Here is a 23,052-nt window from a genome sequence, read left to right on the forward strand (position 1 = left end):
ACACGCAGGTCGCCTCCCAAAACCCAACCATAAGTAGGTCATCCTCACTAAAAGTGGTCCCCCACACGCAGGTCGCCCCCAAATCACAGCACAGGGGTCCCACCATAGGGGTCACCCCAATAGCCAGCAGCAGGTCTCCCACCCCAAACAGGTCACCCCATAAGCAGCAGGTCACCCCTAAATCCCACCACAGGGGTCCCCCCCAATTGCCAGCAGCAGGTCACCCCCCCCCCCCCCCACAAGCAGGTCACCCCCCACTAAAATGGGTCACACCCAATAGCATGCAGCAGGTCAGGGGTCCCCCAATAGCCTGCAGCAGGTCGCCCCCTCACACAAGCAGGTCGCCTACCACAACAGCCAGCAGCAGTCCCCCCCCACAAAATCCCACAATAGCCAGCAGCAGCAGGTCCCCCAAAATCCCACCACAGCGGTCCCACACAATAGCCAGCATCAGGTGCCCCCCAAATCCCACCACAGGGGTCCCCCACAACAGCCAGTAGCAGCCCCCACCAAAATCCCACCCCAGGGGTCCCCCACAACAGCCAGCTGCAGCAGTCCCCCCAAAAATCCCACCACAGGGGTTCCCCACAATAGCCAGCAGCAGGTCCCCCAAATCACACAAGGGTCCCCCACAATAGCCAGCAGCAGCGGAGCCCCCCAAAATCCCACCGCAGGGGTCCCCCACAATAGCCAGCAGCAGCGGAGTCGCGCAAAATCCCACCGCAGGAGTCCCCCACAATAGCCAGCAGCAGCGGAGCCCCCCAAAATCCCACCGCAGGGGTACCCTACAATAGCCAGCAGCAGCGGAGCCCCCCCAAATCCCACTGCAGCGGTCCCCCACAATAGCCAGCAGCAGCGGAGCCCCCAAAATCCCACCGCCGGGGTCCCCCACAACAGCCAGCTGCAGCTGTCCCCCAAAAAATCCCACCGCAGGGGTTCTCCACAACAGCCAGCAGCAGGTTCCCCAACTCACACTACAAGGGTCCCCCTCAATAGCCAGCAGCAGCGGAGCCCCCCAAAATCCCACCGCAGGGGTCCCCCACAATAGCCAGCAGCAGCAGAGCCCCCAAATCCCACCGCAGAAGTACCCCACAATAGCCAGCAGGAGCCCCCCAAAATCCCACCGCAGCGGTCCCCCACAATAGCCAGCAGCAGCGGAGCCCCCCAAAATCCCACCGCAGGGGTCCCCCACAATAGCCAGCAGCAGCGGAGCCCCCCCAAATCCCACCGCAGGGGTCCCCCACAATAGCCAGCAGCAGCGGAGCCCCCCAAAATCCCACCGCAGGGGTCCCCCACAATAGCCAGCAGCAGCGGAGCCCCCCAAAATACCACCGCAGGGGTCCCCCACAATAACCTGTAACAGGTGCCCCCCTCCCCACACAGACAAGTAGGTCGACCACCACAGGGCCTCCCCCCAATAACGATCAGCAAGCAGCATTTTTCACCCTGAAACCACTGACCTCCATGGCGTCCACAAGCTGTCATCATGCTGCTTTCATTTACCGCCTTGGTAAAAAGAGAATACGCCCATGATGTGAGCCCAGAACACGCCCCCTCCCGGTAGGACACGCCCCCGGCAATGACGTCACACCTGAAAGGAGCCCATACACTCTAGCATTTACCACACGCGCCCGGAAATGACGTCACACCTGGAAGGCGCCCATACACTCTAGCATTAATATATGTGGTGTGCGGCTCTGCAGGTGGAGGTAGGTGCTGGAGATTCCCCATTACTGGGGGGGCAGTAACCCCTCCATTCCCGGAGATAGTGCCTCCTGCCCCCAGCTCTGCCATGTGTATATAGATATCTGCCAACTACAAGAGCAGATGAGAGGGACAGATTGTGGTGAGTGCAGGAACAGGAAACAGCTGGGGCAGATTCATTATTAGACACACACCAGCTGAGTCTGGCTGTCCTCACTGACTATAATGAGCTCCACTAACATTTGGTCAAGTTTCTCATCATATGTCACATCTAAGTTCTTTTTCTGGTAAGTCCTCACCCAGGCCTTCTCCTCAGTGTTCCTCTCTGACCTCAGGCCATCTCCTCAGTGTTCCTCTATGACCGCAGGCCATCTTTGCAGTGTTCTTCTCTACCCTTAGGCCATCTCCTCAGCGTCCCTTTGTGACCTCAGGCCATCTCCTCAGCGTCCCTCTGTGACCTCAGGCCATCTCCTCAGCGTAACACTCTGACCTCCGGCCATCTCTTCAGCGTTCTTCTCAGTGTGCCTTTGTGACCTCACACCATCTCCTCAGCGCTCTCCGACCTTAGACCATCTCCTCAGCATTCCTCTCTGACCTCACACCATCCCCTCAGCGCTCCTCTCTGACCTCAGGCCATCTCCTCAGTGCTCCTCTCTGACCTCATACCATCCCCTCAGCATTCCTCTCTGACCTCAGGCCATCTCCTCAGCATTCCTCTCTGACCTCAGGCCATCTCCTCAGTGCTCCTCTCTGACCTCATACCATCCCCTCAGCATTCCTCTCTGACCTCAGGCCATCTCCTCAGTGCTCCTCTCTGACCTCATACCATCCCCTCAGCATTCCTCTCTGACCTCAGGCTATCTCCTCAGTGTTCCTCTCTGACCTCAGGCCATCTCGTCAGTGCTCCTCTCTGACCTCAGGCCTTCTCCTCAGCGCTCCTCTCTGACCTCAGGCCATCCCCTCAGTGCTCCTCTCTGACCTTAGGCCATCTCCTCAGCGTTCCTCTCTGACCTCATACCATCTCCTCAGTGTTCCTCTCCGACCTCAGGCCATCTCCTCAGCATTCCTCTCTGACCTCAGGCCATCTCGTCAGAGTTCTTTTCTGCCCTTAAGCAATCTCCTCGGTGCTTCGTTTCATCACACAGGAAATTGGAAAAGATAGAATAGCTGTTAGATAGTGTAGTTAGAGAATGGCCGGGAGTTTTTAATACAGGTATATTAGAAAACAGCTTGGATTACGGCACTAAATATATGAGGATTTAGTGTGAAATTTAGTTTGACTTCAGACCACCCCTCTAACTTTAATGATGTGCTCTGTCAGACATAATTTTCCGAAATATCCGTCTTTTTCAGGTAGGAACTGCCTTCATGTTATATTTCATGAGAAAAGAAACCTCTACATGACATAGCTCCTCACTTGTTTTCCCTTATTACCTCTAGTAATTTTGTTATTACATGGGATCTTTATGACGTTACATCATCATCTTCTTCCCATTCAGGTCCCTAAAATATTGGATCCTTTCCGTGAAGATCTTCTATAAGAGAATTTTCCTGATTGACCCGTCAAGGATGGATAGTGGCAGGAAAGACATGGCAAAGAGGCTGTTAAACCTCACCCTAGAGATCCTCTTCCATCTTACTGGAGAGGTGAGAGATTCTGATGACGTCACATTACATCATTCTTATCTATGGGAATAACAGATGGACAGGACTGGAGAGGTGAGGACTGTGCAAATGTCTGTAGTGAGATTTATTAATGTGTCTCTCCATAACCAGGATTACACAGTAGTGAAGAAGACCTCTAGTGAGCGCTGTCAGGCCCCTGTGTCTGAGGGATGGGGAAGACCCCCGAGCACAATCACAGGGCCTCCACCTCACCCCCTGATACATGAGGACATCAATGACCAGAAGATCCTAGAACTCACCAACATGATGATTGAGCTGCTGACTGGAGAGGTGACACTGCTGGGAATGCTGGGACATATTACAGTAAACGCTATGAAGTAATCTGGTTGATGACGATATAATTATATGTGTCAGGTTCCTATAAGGTGTCAGGATGTCGCCATCTATTTCTCCATGGAGGAGAGGGAATATTTAAAAGAACACAAAGATCTGTACAAGGACATCATGAAGGAGGAGTGGGAGTATTTAGAAGGACACAAGGATCTGTACAAGGATGTAATTGTGGAGGTTCCCCAGCGCCTCACATCACCAGGTAATTGATATGAATAAATTCACTTCTTTAATAATAAGTGCTGAAGTAAATCTAGTTTTACAGAATTTTCAAACACCCAGGTTCTCTAAACCTCATTAACCCCTTCCCGCCGTGGCCCTTTTTCGTTTTTGTGGTTTTGTTTTTCACTCCCCTCCTTCCCAGAGCCATAACTTTTTTATTTTTCCGTCAATATGGCCATGTGAGGGCTTTTTTTTTTTTTTTTGCGGGACGAGTTGTACTTTTGAACGACACCATTGGTTTTACCATTTCTTGTACTAGAAAATGGGAACAAAATTCCAAGTGCGGTGAAATTGCAAAAAAAAGTGCAGTCCCACACTTGTTTTTTGTTTGGCTTTTTTGCTGGCTTCACTAAATGCTAAAACTAACCAGTTATTATGATTCTCCATGGCATTACGAGTTCATAGACACCTAACATGACTAGGTTATTTTTTATCTAAGTGGTGAAAAAAAATTCAAAGTTTTGCTAAAAAAAAACAAAACACAATTTTCCAATAGCCGTAGCATCTCCTTTTTCCATGATCTGGGGTCGGTTGAGGGCTTATTTTTTCTGTGCCGAGCTGACGTTTTTAATGATACCACTTTTGTGCAGATACGTTCTTTTGATCGCCTGTTTTTGTATTTTAATGCAGTGTCGCAGCGACCAAAAAACCGTAATTCTGGCGTTCCGATTCTTTTTTCTCTCTACGCCGTTTAGCGATCAGGTTAATGCTTTTTTTTTTTTTATTGATCGGGCGATTCTGAACGCGGCGATACCAAATATGTGTAGGTTTGATTTTTTTTTTTGTTTTATTTTGGATGGGGCGAAAGTGGGGTGATTTAAACTTTTATATATTTTTTTTTTTTTTCATATTTTTAAAACCATTTTTTTTTTTACTTTTGCAAAGCTTCAATAGCCTCCATGGGAGGCTAGAAGCTGGCATAGCCTGATCGGCTCTGCTACATAGCAGCTATCATCAGATCGCTGCTATGTAGCTGAAATGCAGGCTTGCTATGAGCGCCGACCACAGGGGGGCGCTCACAGCAGGCCGGCCTCAGTAACCATAGAGGTCTTAAGGACCTGTATGATTACCATCCTGATGCATCGCCAACCCCCGATCATGTGACCGGGTCAGCGATGCGCTCATTTCCGGTCGCGCGGCCGGAAGCGCCGGTTAAATGCCGCTGTCAGCATTTAACAGGTTAATAGCAGCGGGTGAATCGCGATTTCACCCTCCGCTATTGCGTGCACATGTCAGCTGTACAAAACAGCTGACATGTCGCGACTTTGATGTGGGCTCACCGCCGGAGCCCACATCAAAGCAGGGGACCCGACATGTGCCGTACTAGTACGGGGGGGCATGTCGGGAAGGGGTTAAAGGGTTGATTGTGACTTGTAGGATCCCTATTTCCAACAGGGGGCGCTATAGAGTTCAAGTCCTCTTTTCTTTGAAAAGGCAATTTGAATATTAAATTTCCCAGAGGAGCATTGGACGGCGATTAAGCCTCCTTACCTTGACAAGCCAGAGCTGGTATGTCACTCTCCACAAGGAGAAACCTTACCCCTTAGACCTCAGTCCAGAGCCTCTCACCTAGCCAAATCCGTTCTCATGCTTCGCACTGATGAGGGCCAACAGTCCGAAACACCGTGTCTGCGAATTGAGATACTGATTTGGCATTTTATCCTAAGTCATATTGCACGACTCGTTAAAGGGTTGATTGTGACTTGTAGGATCGCTGCTTCCAACAGGCGGCGCTATAGAGTTCAAGTCCTCTCTTTAGGTACCGTCACACTAGGCGATATCGCCAGCGATCCGTGACGTTGCAGCGTCCTAGGTAGCGATATCGCTGTATTTGACACGCAGCAGCGATCTGGATCCCGCTGTGAAATTACTGGTCGCTGCTAGAAGGTCTGCACTTTATTTGGTCGCTAGGTCGCCGTGTATCGCCGTGTTTGACAGCAAAAGCAACCATACCAGCGATATTTTACACTGGTAACCAGGGTAAACATCGGGTTACTAAGCGCAGGGCCGCGCTTAGTAACCCGATGTTTACCCTGGTTACCAGCGTAAAATGTAAAAAAAACCAAACAGTACATACTCACATGCTTCCCCCGGCGTCCGCTTCAAACACTGACTGAGCGCCGCAAATTGAAAGTGAAAGCACAGCACAGCGTCACCGCTGTGCCCTGCTACTGCCGGCGCTCAGTCATTGCAGGAAGCGGACGCCGGGGGACGCATGTAAGTATGTACTTACATTTTACGCTGGTAACCAGGGTAAACATCGGGTTACTAAGCGCGGCCCTGCGCTTAGCAACCCGATGTTTACCCTGGTTACCCGGGGACCTCGGCATCGTTGGTCGCTGGAGAGCGGTCTGTGTGACAGCTCTCCAGCGACCACACAGCGACGCTGCAGCGATCGGCATCGCTGTCGCTATCGCTGCAGCGTCGCTTAGTGTGACGGTACCCTTTCTTTGAAGAGGCAATTTGCATAAACCTATATAATGAGTCTGTAAATATGTTTACATCATTTTGTGATGGCTATGATAATACTTGTATTTTTTTTATTTCTATTGCGCCAACATATTCCACAGTATTTTACAATTCATAGGGGACTTGTACAGACAATAAAGATATGACAGAGTAACAGATAATTCTACACATACCAAGAGAAGTGAGGGCCCTACTCACAGTCTTATAATCTATGAGGAAATAGATGAAACCACCAAAGGTGAATGGTGAAAAGTGTGGTTAAGCCATCAATTTAACAAACATTAATTTGAAGGGTATTCAAATAACGCTGCATGAACTGGTCACCAGCACAGAGTGCTACTAAGTGTATGGAGGGTATAAAAACAGATAATGCCAGATTCTGAGGAAAATGTAATAAGGACAAAGAGGAAATAGTTTGATACTGGTAATTAATCAAATTTTCTATAGTAGTTCACTCGAGAACTAGCGCAGCACAGGAGACGTTTTTGGAGAAAGCAGGAGGAGGTTCAGATTGTTAAGGATGTTAGTCTTAGGTCATTAGTGAAATAGCAGAGTGAGGGTGGTAGACAGAGATGACGCAGAAGATGTTGGATGGCGCAAAACTGGCAAGCTTTGAGAGTGAGGATAATAAGTTTATATTGTATTCAATAACGGAAGGTCAACCAGTGTAAAAAGTGACACAGGGTGAAGGCATCATTGTAGCCTTTTCTTATTTACTGCATTATTCCCATGTCCTGTTGCCTATAAATATATACTGTACCTCTTCAGATTTTGTGTTATACTATGCCTGATGAGGAGACCTGAGTCATCTCGAAAACTGGTTATTTGTTACTGCAGCGCCCCAGAGTCCTGGTCGTTGCAGTGATGTAATTCTTCCACCAGGGGGAGTGATATTACATCTGATGGCAATAAAGGAGATCTTCCTACCAGGTATCACAAACCATACACCACACTTAATACTCCAGTCCACCAGGGGGACCTTGCTCCTATCTACTAGGGCACTCCTCACAGAAGGGTAAAACTGGTGGGCTGGATAGAAAGTTAGACAGAAGCTGACTGGGCTTTGCCCAGGCAACACCTGTCAGGCAGACAGGGGGAAAGGAGGAACATCGGAGCTGCAGACAGAAGGCCCCTGACAGGGGTGGGATCCTGTCAGAAGCCTAGCGAGACAGAAAGACACGGAGCTGCGACTGCCCCACGTGCGGCAGCATCCTAAGAAAGGACACGAAGAGAACTGTGTTGTAGAGGGTGAGAAACGAAGTCATAGCACAAGGAGATAACACCAGAGGGAGTTCTGCCTTGTAATAGGCTGCCTCCTGAGGCGCAAAGCCGGTGGCTGGAACACTGAGGGAGCAACCGTCTCCAAGCCTTGCTCCAGAGATCGGCAGGGCAGTCAATTCCAAGTTGGCTGCCCGACCTTAATACCTAGGAGACACGGTGGCAACTTGTGGGGGTCGGGGCGTCTCTAGGGTCCCTGTAAAAAAACCTCAGGCCATCAGTCATACGGGTTTGTCCTATCCATACCATCTGGGGGACAGAGGAAGAAATAACATCTAGAACATCTACAATAGTTGTGAGGACCTTACCGAGAAGCTCAGCAGGGAGGTACTACAACACACAGGCGCTAGAGGAAAGCTACTGATTTCCACCTGGATAAGGGGACTCTGGATGTGCCTTCAGACCAGCTGGACTCTGCCTACCCTGTGGTCCGTACCCTGGACCGTGGATGCTGAAGCCTCCAGTAAAGGTAAAGAGACTGCAACCTTGTGTCCTCGTTATTCACTGCGTCCTACATCATCCACCATCACCGTCTACACATCTTGGGAAGCCCTGGGGATACACTTCACCTGTGGGAAGGTATACCATCTAGCGGACCCCTAATCAGCGTCAATCACCCTGACCGAATACCACAGGTGGCGTCACGAACATTATAAAAACTTTCCCTTTTATTGGACGTCCCTCAAAGGGCCACGGACCGGGTCGGGCCACCGTGACATCCCCTGAACCGAAGGACCCGGTACCGAGTACCCCATTGCCCTTGTGTGGGGGCGCTCCATTACTTTTTAATGGCTAACCACTGAGGACTCTCAAATATTAATATTTTTCAATCTACTGACTAACACGGTACAAAGATATATTTTTCTTGTGTTATGAGCAACAGTAAGAATTTTTGAACAGACAAAAGTAAGAAAATGTCAAATTCTAGAGATGTTTTTGAGATACAGGTGACATGAGCAAGTGAATGATCGGATATAGGTAGTAAAAGAAAGATCTGAGTCAAATGTAACCTCAAGTGATCGGGCATTCTGCTTGGAAATTGTGGTGAAACCAGACATGGAAATGGTAATATTGGTTTAGGTACAGTAGTAGAGGGGGAAAATACAAGGAGTTCTGTTTTTGACAAATTTAGCGTTAGATAGAGGATAGACATACCATATATACTCGAGTATAAGCCGAGATTTTCAGACCAAATTTTTGGGCTGAAAGTGCCCCTCTCGGCTTATACTCGAGTCACGGTCGGCGGCAGGGTAGGCGGGTGAGGGGGAGAGAGGTCTGAGGCATTCTTACCTGTTTCCGGCGCTCCCCCTGCCTGTCCCACGGTCTTCGGGTGCCGCAGCTCTTCCCCTGTTCAGCGGTCACGTGGGACCGCTCATTAAAGTCATGAATATGGACTCCACTCCCATAGGGGTCGAGCCGCATATTCATTTCTTTAATGAGCGGTAAAGGTGACCGCTGACAGAGGAAGAGGCTGCGGCACCTGAAGACCATCTGTCCGGGAGAAGGAGCCAGGGATGCCGGGAGCAGGTAAATATTACATATTCACCTGTCCGCGTTCCAACCGCCGGGCGCCGCTCTGTCTTCCCGTCCTCTTGCACTGACTGTTCAGGTCAGAGGGCGCGATGACGTACTAGTGTGCGCGCCGCCCTCTGCCTGAACAGTCATTGCGGAGAGACGCCGAGACGGGACGCTGAGGAGCAGCGGGCAGCAAAAGAGGTGAGTATGTCATTTTTTTTTTTTATTGCAGCAGCATTATAGATGGGGCGCAGCTTTCTATGGTACATCTATGGGGCAATAATGAACGGTGCAGAGCATTGTATATGGGGCACAGCTTTATAAGGAGCATCTATGGGGCAATAATGAACGGTGCAGAGCATTGTATATGGGGCACAGCTTTCTATGGCACATCTATGGGGCAATAATGAACGGTGCAGAGCATTCTATATGGGGCACAGCTTTATAAGGAGCATCTATGGGGCAATAATGAACGGTGCAGAGCATTGTATATGGGGCACAGCTTTCTATGGCACATCTATGGGGCAATAATGAACGGTGCAGAGCATTGTATATGGGGCACAGCTTTCTATGGCACATCTATGGGGCAACAATGAACGGTGCAGAGCATTGTATATGGGGCACAGCTTTCTATGGCACATCTATGGGGCAATAATGAACGGTGCAGAGCATTGTATATGGGGCACAGCTTTCTATGGCACATCTATGGGGCTATAATGAACGGTGCAGAGCATTCTATATGGGGCACAGCTTTCTATGGCACATCTATGGGGCAATAATGAACGGTGCAGAGCATTGTATATGGGGCACAGCTTTCTATGGCACATCTATGGGGCAACAATGAACAGTGCAGAGCATTGTATATGGGGCACAGCTTTCTATGGCACATCTATGGGGCAACAATGAACGGTGCAGAGCATTCTATATGGGGCACAGCTTTCTATGGCACATCTATGGGGCCATAATGAACGGTGCAGAGCATTGTATATGGGGCACAGATTTCTATGGCACATCTATGGGGCAACAATGAACGGTGCAGAGCATTGTATATGGGGCACAGCTTTCTATGGCACATCTATGGGGCAACAATGAACAGTGCAGAGCATTGTATATGGGGCACAGCTTTCTATGGCACATCTATGGGGCAATAATGAACGGTGCAGAGCATTGTATATGGGGCACAGCTTTCTATGGCACATCTATGGGGCTATAATGAACGGTGCAGAGCATTCTATATGGGGCACAGCTTTCTATGGCACATCTATGGGGCAACAATGAACGGTGCAGAGCATTGTATATGGGGCACAGCTTTCTATGGCACATCTATGGGGCAACAATGAACAGTGCAGAGCATTGTATATGGGGCACAGCTTTCTATGGCACATCTATGGGGCTATAATGAACGGTGCAGAGCATTGTATATGGGGCACAGCTTTCTATGGCACATCTATGGGGCTATAATGAACGGTGCAGAGCATTCTATATGGGGCACAGCTTTCTATGGCACATCTATGGGGCAATAATGAACGGTGCAGAGCATTGTATATGGGGCACAGCTTTCTATGGCACATCTATGGGGCTATAATGAACGGTGCAGAGCATTCTATATGGCACAGCTATATATGGATCATCTATGGGGCAATAATCAACGGTATGGAGTATTATATATGGCACAGCTTTATATGGAGCATCTTATGGGGCAATAATGAACGGTATGGAGCATCTATTTTTATTTTTGAAATTCACCGGTAGCTGCTGCATTTCCTACCCTAGGCTTATACTCGAGTCAATAAGTTTTCCCATTTTTTTGTGGCAAAATTAGGGGGGTCAGCTTATACTCGGGTCGGCTTATACTCTAGTATATACGGTAATTAAAGTTAGAGACAACAGATAATCATTGATATTTTGTAGTAATGTTTGGGTGATGTAAAGAGAAGTGTATAATTTGGTATCATCAGCATCAGAGATGGTACTGAAAAGCGAATTTGCTAATGGTCCGTCCAATAAGGAGATTAAAGATATGTCTGTAGTTAGCAGTGCAGGTCTGGCCAAGGGATGTTTCTTGTAACTAATGTATGTATGCTGATGTGTTTCAAGGAGGAAAGATAACGGATGAAACAGAGAGGTTACATATTTTAGTTAAGTTTGTGGTGACAGGGATTGAAGGAAGTGAGAGGGAATAGGGTCAGTGGTTCAGGTAGAAGGGTGAGAAGAAGTGAGAAGCCTGATAACTTTGTCGGTTCACAGCAGATCACCGTAATAATTTCTCAGCGTGATCTGCTGTGAAGTCACTGAGCTTGAACTGCGGTGACTGACTTTTTCCCACAGTGCTGATGTCACTGCAGTTCAGCCTCACTGGGAATGCAGCCTCACTGACCGGAGGTAACCACGATGATGTCACTGCTGGTCAATTATGCTGCACTCGTAGCAGCTCATTCACCAGTAGTTCTCAGCCTGGACGGTCGAATCTTGGCACCGTCCAGGTTGAAAACTATATATCCCCCAGACATGGATTATAGCATGGGACTGAAAGATTTTTTATTTATTTATAGTAGTGTTCCCCAACTCCAGTCCTCAAGGCCCACCAACAGGTCGTGTTTTAAGGATTTCTTTAGTAATGCCCAGGTGATAATTGCATCACATGTGCAATACAAAGGAAAACATGATCTCTTGGTTGGCCTTAAGGATTGGAGTTGGGGAACACTGATTTATAGCACAGGCAGCCACTCCTGATGTCACTTTTATTAGAGGCAACAGGTGTAGGCTGATGAGATTAATAGTCCCATCAGCTGCCATCTGCTGTTATTGTTATCACTTGAATATAACTCTCATCATTCTCCTGTGATCACCGTCAGAGCAGGGAAGAATGATGAGAGCAGTCTCCAGCGCCTGGGAACAGCGCTTACTGTAACGCTTCTTCCTTGGGGCCGTACATGTGGTACTGATGAGGCACATGGTTGCCACACATGTGCTCCAAGTATTACACTCACGGACACTGTCATCTCCGGTACAGTTTTTTTTTCCAGTACCAGAAATATCAGGACGTGTGAAACCGGCTTAACATGTATGAAACGTTTTTTGGTTTTGTAAGGGTACGTTCCCACGGGTTGGACAACGCATACATCCGCAGCATCCAGATGTTACAGCATAATGGATGGAATTAAGAAATCCCATCTCCACTATGCGGCCAGAGACGCCTGCGGATCACCCGCGGAGATGGACATGCGGTGGCATCTTTCCAGACTTCAGCATGTCAATTTATCTTGGGTACATGCGAGACTCCACAAGATAAATGTCACCCATATAGTGTAATGGCTTAGGTGATTCCGCACGGTTCAATGAACACATGCGGAATCACCTGCATTCAAAAGCCGGCAGTGCTTTGGACGTTTGGACATGTGCTGCATCCAAAGCGCTGCCGATTCCTGACAGTGTGCACATACCCTAAATGTTATTTCTTGCTGATGAATGAAAAAAAACTAATGTCATATGGATGGCAAACTTAAGACGATAGAGAAGAAAGTCTGTTTTTTACCCTTCGCCACGACAGCACCCACTGGAGAGATAGGGATCTGCCCCAAGGAACAGGAAATCTACAGAAGAATAAAAGGAGCGGTCCGCCTCTCCTCCTCAGTTTACGTTTCCTGTTCCCAGAGGACAGGTTTCTCTGGATTCTCAGAAGACCATACCTGGGCCAGGGGCATCCGCCTGTGCGGTCTCTGCAGGAACGGCAGGAGATGCGTTCCAGATGCAGCGTCGGGGGAGTTTCCATTAGACGGCTCCCCCCCTCGTCTGACCGGCACAGTGAGGGCTGGATACGGGAGAGGCCACCCTGTCTCACTGAGGAGCGGTGAGGTGAGGTGCGGGCTAAAAAGAGCTCCGGGACGTCGGACGGCATATGAGGGTCCCGTCGCCAGAAGCAGCAGTTGCCGGGGTCCGAGGTGAGACGCGGCCGCACATGCGCAGACCGGCGAAAAGCTCCATTACCTGCCCGGAAGTGATCTTAGCACTTCCGGGGCATACAGCACAGCAGTGGGGTAAAGCGCGGTTTCACACATGCCCAGTACACCGCTAGAAAAAAAAAAAACCCGGATCTTCTGCTTAAAAAGGGGGATGGTTGCAGGTGCACGGGCGATGCAACATGTCATCCCCAGGCAAGACGGTGGACCCAGCGGGTGATTCAGCCAGCAGGAGGTCCTCGGATGTCAGCCGTAAGAGTGATGCCACGGATTCAAGGTCCAGAACGGCGCTTCGGCCACCTGATCCGGTACCATACAGCTTCACTGGGTGAGTGTAAAAACCATCTACCTATTAAGCTGACACTCTTTCCCACAACATTTTTCCCCCCAGGCCAAAAAGAAACAAAAATCCAAACATAAACAGTGCGTTGTGTGATCAACCTCTCCCAGACTCCTACCCTAAAAAACTCTGCAAGCAATGTATTAGTGAAACCATGCAGGGTCCATCTATGTCCGTTACGGATATACGGGCCATAATCAGGGAAGAGTTACAAGCATCACCCAAGCCAACGTACCCCTTAAGAAAACTAGGAGGGAAAAAATAGCGTCCAGCTCTGAGTCCGATGATGATCATGCAATTACCTCGGACTCCTCACACGCATCATCCTCATCTTCATTACCATCAGATATTGAAGGTCGGTCTTGTGTTCCCCTTGATGGGATAGACAACCGAGTAAAATCAATTAGAAACACAATAGGTTGTGAAGATACAAAAGATGACCAGACGGGAGGCATTGATTTATAAGATGCTTACTACCATCTCCCTATCCATAACAGATATCAAAGGTACTTCAGAGTCGCAGTAATCCTAGAAGGGGAGGCTCATCATTTCCAGTACACGGCCATGCCCTTTGGCCTCTCCACAGAACCAACAATCTTCACCAAAGTAACGTTAGAGGTGATGGCCTACCTTCGTCAAAAGGAAACTTTAATCATCCCCTATTTGGATGACTTTTTAGTTGTCAGAAATTCGTCTCTTCAGTGTGCTAAACACTTAGCTTACACTGTCTCATCTTTACAGGACCTGGGCTGGATCATCAACTCCGAAAAATCCAGACTTATTCCACTTTCCCTCCAGACATTTTTAGGGTTTCATCTAGATTCTACAAAACAAAGATGTCTACTCCCTCAGGTAAAAATATCACTAATAGAGAAAAAAGTAACTGCTGCAATTCATAAACCCCAAATGTCCCCGAGGGAAGGAATGTCCTTATTAGGATCCCTTTCTTCCTGTACTCCAGCTGTCCAGTGGGCACAAATCCATACCAGAACATTGCAACACCAAATTCTTCGGGAACAGAAAAAACTCTTTGGCCACCTTGAATCTAAGATAGCCTTATCACAAGATGTTATAGCCTCCCTGATATGGTGGTTAGATAGTAGGCATTTATCGGAGGGGGTCCCTTGGGTAATTACACCATCCCACACTTTAACTACTGATGCTAGTCCCCACGGGTGGGGCGCACATATAGGAGATGTTTCTGCCAGGGAATATGGAATGAAGAGGAAATTCAATATTCATCTAATCTGAAAGAACTAAATGTGGTAAACTATGCATTACGTCAATTTCTTCCACAGCTTCGAGGAAATCACGTCAGAGTCTGTTCAGACAACACTACGACAGTGGCTTACTTAAACAAGGGGGTACTCGATCGGACGCTTTAATGTCTTCCGCAGAGGACACCTTGAACGTGGCCGAAAAACATCTGTTGTCTCTCTCTGCCCTCCACATCAGGGGAGAGAACAATCAACAGGCGGACTTCCTAAGTCGACACATTCTACATCAGGGAGAATGGTGCCTAAATCCTTGCATCTTTCACAAGATAACATTATTATGGGGCCATCTTCAGATAGACCTGTTTGCTACGAGACAAAACAGACAAGTGGAGAAATTTGCATCTCGGTCCCGTGCGGATCACCCGGACGTTCTAGATGCTCTTCAAATACCCTGGCAATTCAATCTAGCATATGCCTTTCCTCCGATGATTCTATTACCTCAAATCATACGGAAAATCCGTGAGGAGCAGGCCAGGATAATATTAATAGCACCATTTTGGCCCAAGAGACCATGGTTCTCGTGGCTGCAATCAATGTCAGTGACAGACCCATGGGTCCTACCCTCAATCCCAGACCTACTCTCTCAGGGACCTTTCTTCCACCCCCAAGTAGACAGCCTCCACTAGACGGCCTGGAATTTGAAAGGCAGATACTAAATTCTAGACGTTTTTCAAGAGGTCTAATTGATATACTCTTGCTTAGCAGGAAACCATCTACTACAAAAATCTATACCAAAATATGGAAAAAATTTCTTCAGTTCCATACAAGTTCCGACCCCTCAGAAATTCCAATAAGACCTATCTTAGAATTCTTACAAAAAGGGAAAGAGTTAGGTCTTTCTGTTAATATGCTAAAAGTCCAAGTATCCGCTCTATGCGCCCTCTATGGCCATAATATTGCAGGGAATAAATGGGTGTCCCGTTTTATCACGGCCTGTGAACGAGTTATTCCTGTCCACATCCCTAGAGTATCTCCTTGGGATTTAAACCTAGTCCTAGACTCTCTTACAGAACCTCCGTTTGAGCCTATAGATACAGCGTCTCTAAAACACCTATAGTTAAAAACGGCCTTCTTAGTAACACTAACATCGGCTAGAAGGGTCAGCGACATTCACGCTCTGTCAATAGATCCACCTTTCCTTTTAACATTTCAGGACAGACTAATTTTAAAACCAGACCCCTTATACCTCCCTAAGGTAGCTGGAAAATTCCATAGATCACAAGAGATACATCTTCCAACTTTCTTTAAAGACCCCTCCACTCCTGAAGAACAAAAGTTTCACTCTAGATGTCAGGAGAGTAGTTTTACATTATATTGAAAGAACTAGTAGTTGGAGGCAGTGTAGGGCTCTGTTCATATCCTTCCAGGGCAAAAAGAAAGGGTATGGAGTCACAAGAGCCACATTGTCCCGATGGATTAGAGACGCTATCCGGCTGGCCTACTCCATGAAAAATAAGGAACCTCCGGAGGGTATTAAAGCACATTCCACCAGAGCTATGGCATCTTCCTGGGCCGAATGGGGAAACGTTCCAATAGAGGACATATGTAAAGCGGCCACGTGGTTGGCTCCTTCTACCTTCTATAACCACTCTAGGCTTGATCTTTCATCAACTTCTGACCTACACTTTGGCAGGACTATCCTCAGCATGGTGGTCCCCCCCCTAGGTGTTGGTCTCTGGAAATCTCTCCAGTGGGTGCTGTCGTCGAAAAGGGTAAATAGACGGATTACTTACCGGTAATGCTCTTTTAATGAGTCCACGACAGCACCCAGTCACATCCCTCACTAATAAATTAAAACCAATTGAATTATTTCTTTTATAGAGTAAATAAGTTTAAGATATATATTGTAAATATTTGCCTAATACTGGCGGTCCTCCGGGTACTCTGAAAATTAAACTGAGGAGGAGAGGCGGACCGCCCCTTTTATTCTTCTGTAGGTTTCCTGTTCCTTGGGGCGGATCCCTATCTATCCAGTGGGTGCTGTCGTGGACTCATTAATCCCTTCATGACCTTTGGGATTTTCCGTTTTTCCGTGTTCGTTTTTCACTCCCCTCCTTCCCAGAGCCATAACTTTTTTATTTTTCCGTCAATTTATTTTATATGTAAAATCGTCCTTAAAACCCTTCCTGCGTGGTAATATAGGTGAATTTAATGAAAATGTAGGGTCCCTGTGGGTGGAGATAAGGGGAGGGGGAAAAAATAATAAATTACTGATAGGGGTTTGTTATAAATCTCCAAAAATAATGGAAGCAATGGAGAATATCCTCGTAAAGCAAATAGATGAAGCTGCGACTCAAGGAGAAGTCATTATTATGGGGGACTTCAACTACCCTGAAATAGATTGGGGAACAGAAACCTGCAGTTCCAGCAAAGGTAATTGGTTTTTGACAACTATGAGAGACAATTACCTTTCACAACTGGTTCAGGACCCAACAAGAAGGGGGGCACTGCTAGACCTAATATTAACCAACAGGCCAGACCGCATATCAAATATAAGGGTTGGGGGTCACTTGGGGAATAATGATCACAAAATAATAAGTTTTCGTGTATCCTTCAATAAGATGTGTAGTAGGGGGGTTACAAGGACACTAAACTTCAGGAGGGCAAATTTCCAACGGATGAGAGAGGATCTTGGTGCAATTAACTGGGACGATATCCTGAGACATAAAAATACACAAAGAAAATGGGAGACGTTTATTAGCATCCTGGATAGGACCTGTGCACAGTATATACTGTATGGGAATAAACATACTAGAAATAGGAGGAAACCAATATGGCTAAATAGAGCTGTAATTAAAGGAAATAGGTAGTGATGAGGCATTAAATAAATACAGAAAATTAAATAAATTCTGTAAAAAGTAAATTAAGGCTGCACAGATTGAGACAGAGAGACTCATTGCCCGAGAGAGTAAAAATAATCCCAAAATATTCTCTAACTAAATAAATAGTAAGAAACTAAAAAATGATAGTGTTGGACCCCTTAAAAATAGTCTGGGTGAAATGGTGGATGAGGAAAAAGCCAATATGCTAAATTACTTTTTTTCATCAGTATTTACTCAGGCTCAGGGATAGGAAACAAAGGGTGGTTATTAATGGAGCACACTCGGACTGGGTCGCCGTTAGCAGTGGGGTACCACAGGGATCAGTATTGGGCCCTCTTCTTTTTAACATATTTATTAATGACCTTGTAGGGGGCATTCAGAGTAGAATTTCAATATTTGCAGATGACACTAAACTCTGCAGGGTAATCAATACAGGGGAGGACAATTTTATATTACAGGATGATTTATGTAAACTAGAAGTTTGGGCTGATAAATGGCAAATGAGCTTTAATGGGGATAAATGTAAGGTCATGCTCTTGGGTAGAAGTAATAAGATGTATAACTATGTGCTTAATTCTAAAACTCTGGGTAAAACCGTCAATGAAAAAGACCTGGGTGTATGGGTGGATGACAAACTCATATTCAGTGGCCAGTGTCAGGCAGCTTTACCTCTATACAAGTCACTAGTTCGACCACACTTAGAATACTGTGCACAGTTCTCATCTCCGGTGTATGAGAAAGACATAGCTGTACTGGAGCGGGTGCAGAGAAGAGCGACCAAGGTTATTAGAGGACTGGGGGGTCTGCAATACCAAGATAGGTTATTACACTTGGGGCTGTTTAGTTTGGAAAAACGAAGACTAAGGGGTGATCTTATTTTAATGTATAAATATATGAGGGGACAGTACAAAGACCTTTCTGATGATCTTTTTAATCGTAGACCTGAGACAGGGACAAGGGGGCATCCTCTACGTCTGGAGGAAAAAAGGTTTAAGCATAATAACAGACGCGGATTCTTTACTGTAAGAGCAGTGAGACTATGGAACTCTCTGCCGTATGATGTTGTAATGAGTGATTCATTACTTAAATTTAAGAGGGGACTGGATACCTTTCTGGAAAAGTATAAGGTTACAGGGTATATACACTAGATTCCTTGATAGGGCGTTGATCCAGGGAACTAGTCTGATTGCCGTATGTGGAGTCAGGAAGGAATTTTTTTCCCCAAGGTGGAGCTTACTCTTTGCCACATGGGTTTTTTTTGCCTTCCTCTGGATCAACATGTTAGGGCATGTTAGGTTAGGCTATGGGTTGAACTAGATGTACTTAAAGTCTTCCTTCAACCTTGAGGCCATGTGCACACGTTCAGGATTTTTAGCGTTTTGTTCGCGTTTTTTCGCTATAAAAACGTGATAAAAACGCGAAAAAAACGCTAACATATGCCTCCTATTATTTACAAGGTATTCCGCATTTTTTGTGCAAATGTTGCGATTTTTTCCGCGAAAAAATCGCATAGCGGAAAAAAAAGCAACATGTTCATTAAAAATGCGGAATTGCGGGGATTCCGCACACCTAGGGGTCCATTGATCTGCTTACTTCCCGCACGGGGCTGTGCACACCATGCGGGAAGTAAGCAGATTATATGCGGTTGGTACCCAGGGTGGAGGAGAGGAAACTCTCCTCCACGCACTGGGCACCATATAAGTGGTCAAAAAATAAGAAATAAAATAAAAAACAGTCCTATACTCACCCTCGATGTCCAGCGCAGTGTTCCCGCCTCTGTGCTGCACGCTGGCTGGTTCCTGTAGCTGGTGTGCGGAGAAGGACCTTGCCGAATGACGTCACTGTCCTGTGATTGGTCGAGACCGCTCACGTGACCGTGACGTCATGGAAGGCCCTGCGCGCACACATCAGCTATAGGAATGGACGCCGGTGAGGAGATCTGATGTCTGCGGGTGAGTATAAGCATTTTTTTTATTTTTTTTATTATTTTTAAACGTTCTATCTTTTACTATAGATGCTGCAAAAGCAGCATCTATAGTAACAAGTTGGTCACACTTGTCAAACGCTATGTTTGACAAGTGTGACCAACTTGTCAGTCAGTTTTCCAAGCGATGCTACAGATCGCTTGGAAAACTTTAGCATTCTGCAAGCTAATTACGCTTGCAGAATGTTAAAAAAATGGAAAAAAAACGCAAAAAAAAAATGCGGATTTCTTGCAGAAAATTTCCGGTTTTCTTCAGGAAATTTCTGCAAGAAATCCGCAACGTGTGCACATGCCCTAATAACTATGTAACTATGTAACTAACATGGCCACGTGAGAGCTTATTTTTTGCGGGACGAGTTGTACTTTTGAACGACATCATTGGTTTTACCATGTCGTGTACTAGAAAACGGGAAAAAAATTCCAAGTGCGGTGAAATTGCAAAAAAAGTGCAGTCCCACACTTGTTTTTTGTTTGGCTTTTTTGCTAGGTTGACTAAATACTAAAAGTGACCTGCCATTATGATTCTCCAGGTCAGTACGAGTTCATAGACACCTAACATGACTAGGTTATTTTTTATCTAAGTGGTGAAATAAAATTCCAAACTTTGCTAAAAAAAAATTGCTCCATTTTCCGATACTCGTTGCGTCTCCATTTTTCACGATCTGGGGTCGGTTGAGGGCTTATTTTTTGCATGCCGAGCTGGCGTTTTTAAAGATACCATTTCGGTGCAGATACGTTTTTTTGACCGCCCATTATTGCATTTTAATGCAATGTCGCGGCGACCAAAAAAACATAATTCTGGCTTTTCAAATTTTTTTCTCGCTACGCCATTTAGCGATCAGGTTAATGTTTTGTTTTTTTTATTGATAGATCGGGCGATTCTGAACGCGGCGATACCAAATATGTGTAGGTTTGTTTTTTTTTTTATTGATTTATTTTGATTGGGGCAAAAGGGGGGTGATTTAAACTTTTATATTTTTTTTTTATTTTTTTAACTTTTTTTTTTTTACTTTTGCCATGCTTCTATAGCCTCCACGGGAGGCTAGAAGCAGGCACAACGCGATCGCCTCTGCTACATAGCGGCGATCTGATGTTCGCTGCTATGTAGCAGAAATGCAGGTTTGCTGTGAGCGCCGACCACAGGGTGGTGCTCACAGCTATCCAGGATCAGTAACCATAGAGGTCTCAAGAACCTCTATGGTTACAATGTAGAAGCATCACCGTCCTCCGATCATGTGACGGGGGTCGGCGATGCGCTCATTTCCGGCCGCCCGGCTGGAAGCGCCAGTTAAATGCGGCTGTCTGCGTTTGACAGCGGCATTTAACTAATTAATAGGCGCTGGCAGATTGCGATTCTGCCCGCGCCTATTATGGGCACATGACAGCTGTTCAAAACAGCTGACATGTCTCGGTTTTGATGCGGGCTCACCGCCGGAGCCCGCATCAAAGCGGGCTTCTGACCTCGGACGTACTATCCCGTCCGAGGTCAGAAAGGGGTTAAAAGAGCATTACCGGTAAGTAATCTGGTTATTCTGGCTATGTAGTTATGTAGGTTGAAAAAATTGCAATGGTCCATCCAGTCAAACTTTCTCCATCAGTTCTACATTCTCTATTATGATTACTTATAACCCACAATGCCACTTGTGACAAGCCCTGTTTTAAATGTTGTAGTATTTGCCATTATTGTCTCCTACGGACAGCATTCCACTGTCTTACTGTTCTAACTGTGAAGACATCTTTCACATTTAGCTGCCAGAATCGCCTTTCCTCCATCCGTAAGGAATGGTCCATGGTCTTTTGTACAGTCTTTGGAAGGAATAAGTAATGTGCCAGTCCTTTGTATTGCCCACACAATGTACTTATGGTTGAAAATCAGATCTTTTTTTATACTGTTGTGTGAACTTGGTTTTATCGTGAGATTGTGATCTGTTTAAAACCACCGTTTTAAGTTGGACATGGTATTGGTATAATGTGAATGAAGATTTCCCAGTTTTTTATGACAGAAGATGTCAGGAAAAAGAGGAATTTAGCTGATAGTTTTCAACATACAGTACTTGATCGTTTTGTATGGAAGGGGTAAACCTCCCATTCTCAGAGTGGTCAGTAGGGGCCAACCTAAAATGGGTGGTAAGACTTAATCTGTTAATGATTGAATTGTGCTATATGCTTTGCAACTTGTATGACTTTTTTGTACATAAATGTTATAAAATACAAATCTTTAAATTATATAACAAAAATTAAAAAAAAATCTTTTATTTTTGCTAGGTGATCATATAAGAAGCTTGAAAAAATATGGGATATCTACAGATTTTACAGCAGATCACCGTGGTATCACACAAAATACAAATCAACAGCAAGTCATTGCCCCATCTATACCTAAAGCGTGTGGTAAGACTTAATCTGTTAACTATTGAATTGTGCTATATGCTTTGCAACTTGTATGACTTTTTTGTACATAAATGTTATAAAATACAAATCTTTAAATTATATAACAAAAATTTTAAAAAAATCTCTTTTATTTTTGCTAGGTGATCATATAAGAAGCTTGAAAAAATATGGGATATCTACAGATTTTACAGCAGATCACCGTGGTATCAAACAAAATACAAATCAACAGCGAGTCATTGCCCCATCTATACCTGCAGCCACTCACAACATGTATAAATTATGTTACCCTGTCCAACTGGTCTTTGTTCCTAATTCACCACAGACTGAAATTAAAAATGAAAATAAGCTTATTTTACCCCCCAAAAATGAAAATAAGCTTATTTTACCCCAAAAAAATGAAATTAAGCTTATTTTACCCCCAAAAAATGAAACTATGTTTATTTTACCCCCAAAAAATGAAACTATGTTTATTTTACCCCCAAAAAATGAAAATAAGGTTGTTGAACATCCAAGAATTCAACCGGGAGAGACTTCACGTTTATTTTTTCAAAGGATATGTCACACAGGGGGAAAGAGAATCATATGTTTGAAATGTGGGAAATGTTTTGCAGATCAATCAAGTCTTGTTTTACATGAGAAAATTCACCAGAAAATTTACATACGGAAGAGGAAGAAGCGCCTTTCATGTTCTGAATGTGGGAAATGTTTTAAACAGAAATGTGATCTTTCTAATCATCAGAGAATTCACACAGGGGAGAAGCCATATACATGTTCAGAATGTGGGAGATCTTTCAGCCAGAAAACACATCTTAGAAGGCACCTGAGTGTTCACACCGGAGTGAAGCCGTATTCATGCCTTCAATGTGGGAAAAGTTTTGCTCAGAAATCAGAACTTAAAAGACATGAGAGGCAGCACACAGGGGAGAAACCGTTTTCATGTTTAGAATGTGGCAAATGTTTTCTCACAAAAAGGCATCTTACTAACCATCTGAAAATTCATATAGGGAAGTAACCATTCTCCTTTTGGTACACATTTGTGTTATTGACAAGTGAAGTAATAAAGCATACAGCAATTATA

General features: G+C 45.7%; 1 protein-coding gene across 3 annotated transcripts; it reads left to right on the forward strand.

The window, feature by feature from the left end:
• Positions 1 to 1,632: 1,632 nt before the first annotated feature.
• On the forward strand, positions 1,633 to 23,052 carry LOC143766174 (uncharacterized). Of its 3 annotated transcripts, none has more exons than XM_077253643.1 (6): positions 1,633 to 1,709; positions 3,204 to 3,351; positions 3,481 to 3,660; positions 3,745 to 3,922; positions 21,852 to 21,974; positions 22,115 to 23,052. In XM_077253643.1, the coding sequence occupies exons 2-6, from the start codon at positions 3,274 to 3,276 to the stop codon at positions 22,984 to 22,986; spliced, it is 1,431 nt and encodes a 476-aa protein (XP_077109758.1). In that variant the 5' UTR covers positions 1,633 to 1,709; positions 3,204 to 3,273; the 3' UTR covers positions 22,987 to 23,052. The 3 variants fall into 3 exon arrangements, with proteins under 3 accessions (XP_077109758.1, XP_077109756.1, XP_077109759.1); XM_077253641.1 differs by having other exon boundaries at positions 1,703 to 1,991; XM_077253644.1 differs by having other exon boundaries at positions 1,707 to 1,846.

Source organism: Ranitomeya variabilis, chromosome 4, assembly GCF_051348905.1.
Source record: "Ranitomeya variabilis isolate aRanVar5 chromosome 4, aRanVar5.hap1, whole genome shotgun sequence".
Taxonomy (NCBI): Eukaryota; Metazoa; Chordata; class Amphibia; order Anura; family Dendrobatidae; genus Ranitomeya; species Ranitomeya variabilis.

Bases quoted from the DNA above. Each gene is read 5' to 3' on its own strand.
- LOC143766174 (XM_077253641.1), top strand. From the start codon at position 1,930: ATGAGCTCCACTAACATTTGGTCAAGTTTCTCATCATATGTCACATCT. The intron at 1,992-3,203 runs GTAAGTCCTCAC...CTTCCCATTCAG, and splicing joins ACATCTAAGTTCTTTTTCTG to GTCCCTAAAATATTGGATCC. The intron at 3,923-21,851 runs GTAATTGATATG...TATTTTTGCTAG, and splicing joins CCAGCGCCTCACATCACCAG to GTGATCATATAAGAAGCTTG.